Source organism: Merops nubicus, unplaced genomic scaffold (genome assembly GCF_000691845.1).
Source record: "Merops nubicus isolate BGI_N331 unplaced genomic scaffold, ASM69184v1 scaffold41319, whole genome shotgun sequence".
NCBI lineage: Eukaryota > Metazoa > Chordata > Aves > Coraciiformes > Meropidae > Merops > Merops nubicus.
Window position 1 is genome coordinate 747 of NW_008630987.1, and position 7,288 is coordinate 8,034.

General features: G+C 58.2%; 1 protein-coding gene across 1 annotated transcript; it reads right to left on the reverse strand.

Annotated features, from left to right (window-relative positions):
• Window positions 1-3,088: 3,088 nt before the first annotated feature.
• On the reverse strand, window positions 3,089-7,284 carry LOC103779813 (potassium channel subfamily K member 9-like; the record flags this gene model as incomplete). Its single annotated transcript, XM_008947459.1, is given in 3 exon segments — window positions 3,089-3,170; window positions 3,172-3,982; window positions 7,272-7,284. Coding segments are annotated over 3 exon segments (906 nt in total), but the record flags the coding sequence as incomplete, so codon positions are not given.
• Between the last annotated feature and the right edge of the window lie 4 nt (window positions 7,285-7,288).

Here is a 7,288-nt window from a genome sequence, read left to right on the forward strand (position 1 = left end):
AAAAAATCCCACCCCTGTCCCAGGCTGTTGGGAATACCAAGAGTCAGTGTGAGTGCAGGGGGAGCCTCGAGGAAGAGACCTGGAGGTGTCACTGGGGGTGCAGCTACTGCCTGGCCCTGGATGGCATCAAGCTGCAAACCCTGGGGCAAGGCAGTTCCCACCCACCCCAGCTACAGCTCCTGGGGACCATGGGTGGAGGAAGGAGGAGGATGATTTCCCCAGCAGCATCTGGGAGGTTGGGGCAGCCCAGCCCAGCATGTCCCACCCTCCAACCATCACCAAAGCAGGATGGGGCCGTCACTAAGCAGCTGCCTGGCAGCTCAGCCTGTGCCAAACCAGCAGTGAAGGGCCAGCAGGTTCCCTGCTTTCTGTGCCACAGCTTGCACCAGCTCCATCCTCTGCCCCAGGCAGCACAGATGTCCTGTCACCAGCCCCGGTGCCTCTGCCGGGCTTTGCCTCGTGCCACGTGAGCAGGGAGCCAGAGAGCCCTGGCAGTGCTGGATCCAGAGGCTGGACCAGCCTCCAGATTGTGGTTCTGCTGCTTCCAGCTCCTGAAGAGGTGGGTTTCACCAGGGCAATGCCATGTGGGCTCCAACCTGTGCAGGAATTGGAGAGCTGGTCCCTTCCATGGGGGTGGAGGCGGGGTGAGAGGTGCCAGCTCCATGATGGCCACTGGGAGGGTGTCCCATCTTCAACACGGGAAGGATAAAGGATCTCCATCTGCAGCACAGCTCTGGTGGCAGCGGCACCACAGGACGCTCAAGCCTTGGGCCAACAGCCTGGGAGATGTGACACAGCAACCAAGGGGCTGAGCTGGGGGAATCAGCCTGAAATGACATCACTGTGGAGCTGGGAAGCCAGTGAAAGCCTCGGTCTTAAGCTGGCTTTATATGCTCACAGCTTGCTTCCCCCCTCCTCCCCTGTGCTCTTCAAGGCTCAGCCAGGTTTGGGGCCATTGTGGGACACACTGCAGCTGCTGAGCTGCTGGGGGGAAGTGCAGCCAGAGCGCTTTGGGGGTGGGGCCTCTCCACCCCCTGCCCTCACACCCCAACGGGAGCAGCCGGACGAAGGTCTCACAAAGCAGCCCCTCACATCAGCCCTGCAGGATGGATGGATGTGGTCATGTCACACCTCAAGAAGTCCTACCTCTGCCTCCATGGGGTGGAGAACCTGGCAGGAGTAGGCAGCCGTGCCAGAGAGCATCCCCCAAATAAAGGGATCAGGCGAGGACCCCCCTCACCTACCCAGGCAGTGCTGCAGTCCCACTGCAGACCTGCCCTGCCCAGGTCTCAACCCAGATTTCTGCTATTTGAGAGACTGGAACAAGAAAGTCCCAGTTGTAACAAGTCTGCACAGATTTGGGGTGGCATCAAAGCCCAAAACTGCCTCCAGGGAAGCCCAAGCACCAAGAAAGGTTGGAAATGTGAAGGTCTCTGGCTAGGGAGGGTGGAGGAGCCCAGAGCATTCTCTTGCATGGAGCAAAACCATGATGGGCAACAAGGCCCAGCTGCTTTTCAGCTCTGGGACAGCCCCTCCACCCCCCTCTGATGCCCAGACATCCCAGGAAACATCCACAGGAATATTACCCTTGGGTACAAACACTGCCCTGTGGCAGGGGAGCCAGCCCTGGTGTACCCCTGCAGCCAGGCTGGGGTTTGGGGCTCAGACACGTCTGCTGCTCCCCTCGTGACAAATAACCAACCACCATCAGCTGGATTCACCTTTTATTAACCTGCCCAGAACAAAAAGAGGGGAGAGCAAAGTCTGCCCTGAGGCCTTCCCAATGCTGGTGCCTTCCCCACCAGGAAAATGGGATCTTCCTCTGGGAAGCCCCCCTCAGAGGGTATTTCAGGGTAGAACTAAGAGTGGAAATGTCTCCTTATTGGGGGAAAAAAGTGAAACGGAGCTGCTGCCACTGTCAGAGGCCAGTCCTGCTTCCTTGCAGATGAGGCAGGAGGGACACAGGCCGTGTCGGGGGGCACAGCGGGGAGCAGCCTCCCAGGTGGGGCTGGGGGGGTGCCGCAAAAAAAGGGTGCCGCAGCCCGCCCGGGACACACACGGGGATGGGGTCACCCGCCTCTGAGCAGCCCAGCAGCAGTGAGCACAAACCCGGGGCTCGGGGGCCTGGGGGCAGGCGAGGAGCAGGCACACCCGCTGGGCTGCCAGCTGGAGAGGTGCTGAGGGGAAGGGTGGGTTTAGGCAACGATCTCACCGGGGCCAGAGCCTTTGCAGGGGACTCTGGTTCGAGGAGGCTCTCCCTGGGGCTGTGCCCTCGGCAGTCTGGGCTCAGCAGAAGGGAGTTATGGCTGGGCTGGAGGAGTTCAGCTTCCCCTGTGAATGGGGCACAGCATCCCACGGGCCAGCTCCACCTGGAGCACCTACCAGCAGCGAGGTAAGGTGTGCTGGTGGGTGGGCACACGGACCTCCAGCTTCCAAAAGGGCTGTGCCGGCCACCAGCCTGAGCCGAGACCTGGAGGGCTGGTCACGGGAGATGCAGTGCCACGAAGCTGTCCCCATGTGCTGAGCAGCCTGTCCCCATCTGCCCACCTCTCCCTGCCCACCCCTCAGCTGCAAACCTGCCACGTGGCACTGACTTACCTGCACCCACTGGCAGGGGACAACCTGGAGATCCTCAACCCTGCAGGGCTCACTAACACTGGCTTTGCTTTTGATACGCCCTCACAAGTGCAATCCAGCCCAGGCAGTGAGAAGCACATGCTGGCAGCAGCCAGAGCCAAGGTCAGGCAGAGTAGCAACACCTCTGTTTGGGGAGCAGGGAGGTGGGAAAGCAAACCTAGAGCTTGCTGGACTTCCCATTGTGAGGCCTCATGCCAGACCCAAATGCTTCAACCTACCTGAGAGGAGGAAAAAGCAAATTAAATTAACAATGTCTTTCAGTGCCTGCAAAAAGGAATTAATTATTTCTCAACAGGGCTTAAAGGCTCCCGCCGGACCCTGCGTGGGGCCGGCAGCCAGCTGAAAGGGGAGAGGAACAGAAGAAACGAGCGCAGTAAGAAGGATCTGACATTCTGTTCATAATTTATCACCGCGGCGAGGCTCGAGCCCCGAGTGCCGCTGGGCACGCTCCCTAGATGGATTTCCTCCGCAGCCGGGGGTGCCGCCGGCAGCGAGGGCTGCTGGAGGACCACGTGCTCCCTGGGGAGGAGCCAAGAACCGTCGTCGAGTTTATAGGACACGGAGTTGTAGTATACGGGGTTGTTGTGGCAGCTCAGGGTCTCGGGGTGGGAGGGCGCCGGGCTGCCGCACAGCGGAGCTCTGTAGCACAGGCACGTGCAGAAGGACGGGACCGCGCCCGCCGAGTGGGCCGACTGGCGCCGCTGCCTCTCCGCGTCCTCCTTGACCAGAGGGATGAGGTTCATCTGGCTCGTCCTGTCCTCCACGGGCAGAAAAATGGCGTTGCTGCTCCGGCTGTCCTCCTTGGGCTTGAGGTGGATGTTGTTCCGGGCTCTCCTCAGCGAGGCTCGCTCCTCAGCGTCCCGCCGCTCGTCCTCGGAGTTCATCGTCAGGAACCGCAGCACCACCAGGTTGAGGAAGGCGCCGATGACGGTCAGGCCCACCAGGATGTACATGAAGCTGAAAGCCACGTATGGGGGCTTCTTTTGCAAAGCCTCGTTCTTCTGCAGAGCCACAAAGTCTCCGAAGCCAATAGTGGTCAAGGTTATGAAGCAGTAGTAATAGGCATGAAAGAAAGTCCAGCCTTCGAAATAAGAGAAGGCAGCTGCGCCGATGCACAGGGTCCCCATGCAGGACAGAAAGCCGACCAGAACCATGTTCTCCATGGAGACGTTGGTTGTCCTCATGCCCAAACATTTCTTGATCTTCTTGAGCAGCAGCCGCACAACGGTGTTCATGCGCTCCCCCAGGCTCTGGAACATGACCAGCGTCAGGGGGATGCCCAGGATAGCATAGAACATGCAGAAGACCTTGCCAGCATCCGTGCCCGGGGCAGCGTGCCCATAGCCTGAAAAGGAAAGAGGACAGGCAGGTGTCAAGCCCTCACTGGGGTTTCCAGCAAGGCCAAGAGGAGCAGGAGGAGAACAGGAGAAAATGGGAAATGGATCAGTAACAGACCTGTGGGTGATGATAGCGGGGCCATGGGATGCCACATCCTCTGGAATGATGGCACATTGTGGCATCACCTGGGCAGAACCTCATATTTGGCCTCTAAATAGGGAGGTACCCTCCTGATGGCCCCCAAGCTTGTAGAAGCCATGGAGGCCAAGAGGAGCCCTAGAGCTGGACTGGGGTCTGCAAGCCTTCTGCCTCCTGTCCCCCGAGCCCTCCAGTATCACAGGCATCTTTGACTCAGCTACACAACCACTTGCCACGTGGCCAGTTGGACAGGAGCTGTAGGGCCCCTGCACTGTAGGGTCAGTCCCTGCAGGAGCATCTCAGTCTGGGGGGACTTCTGCAGAGCCACTTTGGATTTACTCCGGTGTCCCTAAGACAGACCAAAGCACTGCTGGACGGATGGGGAGGAGGCCTTGTGCTGCTTTAAATGCAGGGAAGTATTTACGCCACTGCAGCCCTGTCAGCCCTCGTCCCAGGGACAAGGAGCTCGAGGAGGATGAGATTCTCCTTGAACGCCTTCTGTGATTTAATTTCCTCACCTTGCTCCAAGTTTCAGAGCTGTGACTCAAGGACAGACACAATTATGCCGTGAGTCGTGATGAGGAATTCACCACAACCTGCTGGACTTCCGCAGCGATCCCGCGCCCACCTCACTGCCCTGCGTGAGCTGAGCACAATCAGTGGCCTCTGACCCGAGCAGATGAGTGACTAACTCAGTGCAAGAGTCACGCAGCGTGGGGAGCAGCAGCATCCAAAGGCATCCCAGCCTCGCTTTTGAGCTTCTGTGAGAAAGTTCCTATCTGAAGGCACCTGCAGAACCACACTGGCTCCTTCCCGTGCTGCTGGGCGACCTTTCGCAAACAGCTATCTATATTTTCACTTTTTCTAGGTAACCATGTGACCTCTGCCTGAAGCTATAGGAGGAAAAAACCACCCTTTTTTATTTCTGTCTTGTTCAAAGCTGTGATGTGGCTTCACCTCTCTCTGCTGCCAGTGGATATCCAGGATTCTTAGGGAAGCTGTTAGCATGCAGTGGTGGGAAGCCCAGAGGATGGGACCACGCTGTCCCAGTCTCCTGTGATGGGACAGGGCTGGGAGGCTGAGGGTGGCATCACCCTTGACCATGCTGTGCTTCAAACTACAAGCAGGCAGGAAGGGACTGGTTTGTAATTGCTCTGTCTATTCCTAAACCTGTGCAATCAAAATGATAAAATTAATGTCTGTATGCCACATTTCACAGAGTACAGAGCAGGCATGAGACTGCAGCGGCAAAAAAAAACAGCCACTCAGACCCGAGCTTAATAACTGAGTGCAATTATCAGGTCCCAGGCTACAAGATAATACAATGACAGCAATGAGGAGGTAAATATAATGATCCAGAAGAGCAGTAAGTGGAAAAACAGTTGTTGTACCCTGAGAGACTGCTGAAAGAGCATTTGACTGATGCTTGCAAAATGGCAAAGGCAATTAGACAGAGTAAACACAGCTACGTTAACGTTAAAACTGTGATTTGGAGCACAGCCCAATATAAAGAGATCTGATGTGCCAGCGTTTTAGAAACACAGCACCTGAGCTGAAATTATTTATCATGTGATAAGCGTAGCAATTGTTTGTCACAGTCAACGGAACAATAATGTAAATGAAGCTATAAGCTGTCAGGAGATGATGGAGATCCTCGCCGAAGCTGTTCATCCTGCCCTCCTGCTGGGGCCTGGCACCAACCCTGCGCCGAGCCCGTCGCTCCTTGCCGGCCACGTGCGCTGCCAGCTCCACAGCCCCCACCCCATGGGGGCACATGGGGACCCCCCGGGGCAAGGCCTGTGGGGTACCTGCCCCTCCACCTCATCTTGTCCCCTGGGAACACAGCACAGTTGATCCCACCAGCCCTTGACTCGAGGGATGATGCTTTTGGCTACCGGCTGTATTCCACCCGTGCCGAGCCCCTCGGGAGGGCTGAGCCCTGTCCTACAGAGGAGGAGGTGGCTGCTGGCTGTGGAAGGGCAGGATTGGCCTCAGGGTCCCTGCCTCCAACACACTGCTGATGGAAATCCCAGCACGAGCAACAACACTGGCACAGGATCCCATGCCTGCCTACTCCCACGGCATGTTCAGGGTGCGTGGATTAATGAAAGTGGATTAATTAAGCAATGCTCAACTCCCCCGTGGCTAATCTCTCCTAGAATTAAGGCAATCCTCATTCCACTTAGTTTCATTCTCTCACAAAACTGAGGCAGGCAAACCAAGGCACTGGGCTCTGGCAGGGGTAAGGGTGCCCGCAGGGGGTTTCATGTGCCTCGTTGCCCCCGGGGCTGGCTGGCTCCCGCCCCTCTGCAGGCTCTGTGCAGGCAGGGCGAGGCTCAGCGGCCGGCGGCTGTCCCGGCACCCTGAAGCAGGTCTCGTACAGCCAGACATCCAGAGTTTTGAGCTGGCAAAGAAGCCAACAGTTCTTGCCCAGCTCTTCAGCCTGGCTTGTTGGCTACAGCACTGCACAGAGGAGAGATGTGGCTCCCACCTCTGCCCTCCTACGGCCCCGCCAACTTCTGCAGCTGCCTGCCCCAAAGGTGCCTGCAGAAGCTCCGTGTGCTGCTCTCTCCCTGGGACAATGTTTAGTGCTTCCCTGGCACGTTTAGTGGCCTCAGCCACCCCAGCACCCCTGGCATCTCCTGGAACCAGGTGGCCCCCAGCCTGCCTGTGGATCACTTCTCCCTCCACAGGGCGAGTGGGGGTCCCACAGGGTCAGCTCGGGGCTGGCCCAAAGAGCCATCCCAGCCTTGTGTGAGTGAGACCTGCTTCTCCTGTGCAGGCAACCCCCCAACCTCGAGCTGTGTGGAGCACCCAGAAGAGATGGAGGTGTGGGAGGATGTGGAGGTGCAGCGGTGTGGGGGTGGAGGCAGACAGGGGTTCAGGGATGTAGGGATGGAGAAGTGCTGCTGTGATATGAGGGTGGGGGGATGAGGAGATGCTGGGGTAGAGGGATGGAGGGATGGAGAGGTGCTGCTATAGGGGTCTGCAAGGATGTGGGGATGAAGAGGTGCTGCGATGTGGGGGCGGAGGGATGTGGGGACAGAGAGGTGTCGGGATCTAGGGACGGAGGGACGTGGGGACGATGGGGTGCAGGGACGTGGGGACGCAGGGCTGCGGGATGACGGGGTGCGGGGACGGCGGGGCGCAGCACTCACCGATGGTGGTGATGACC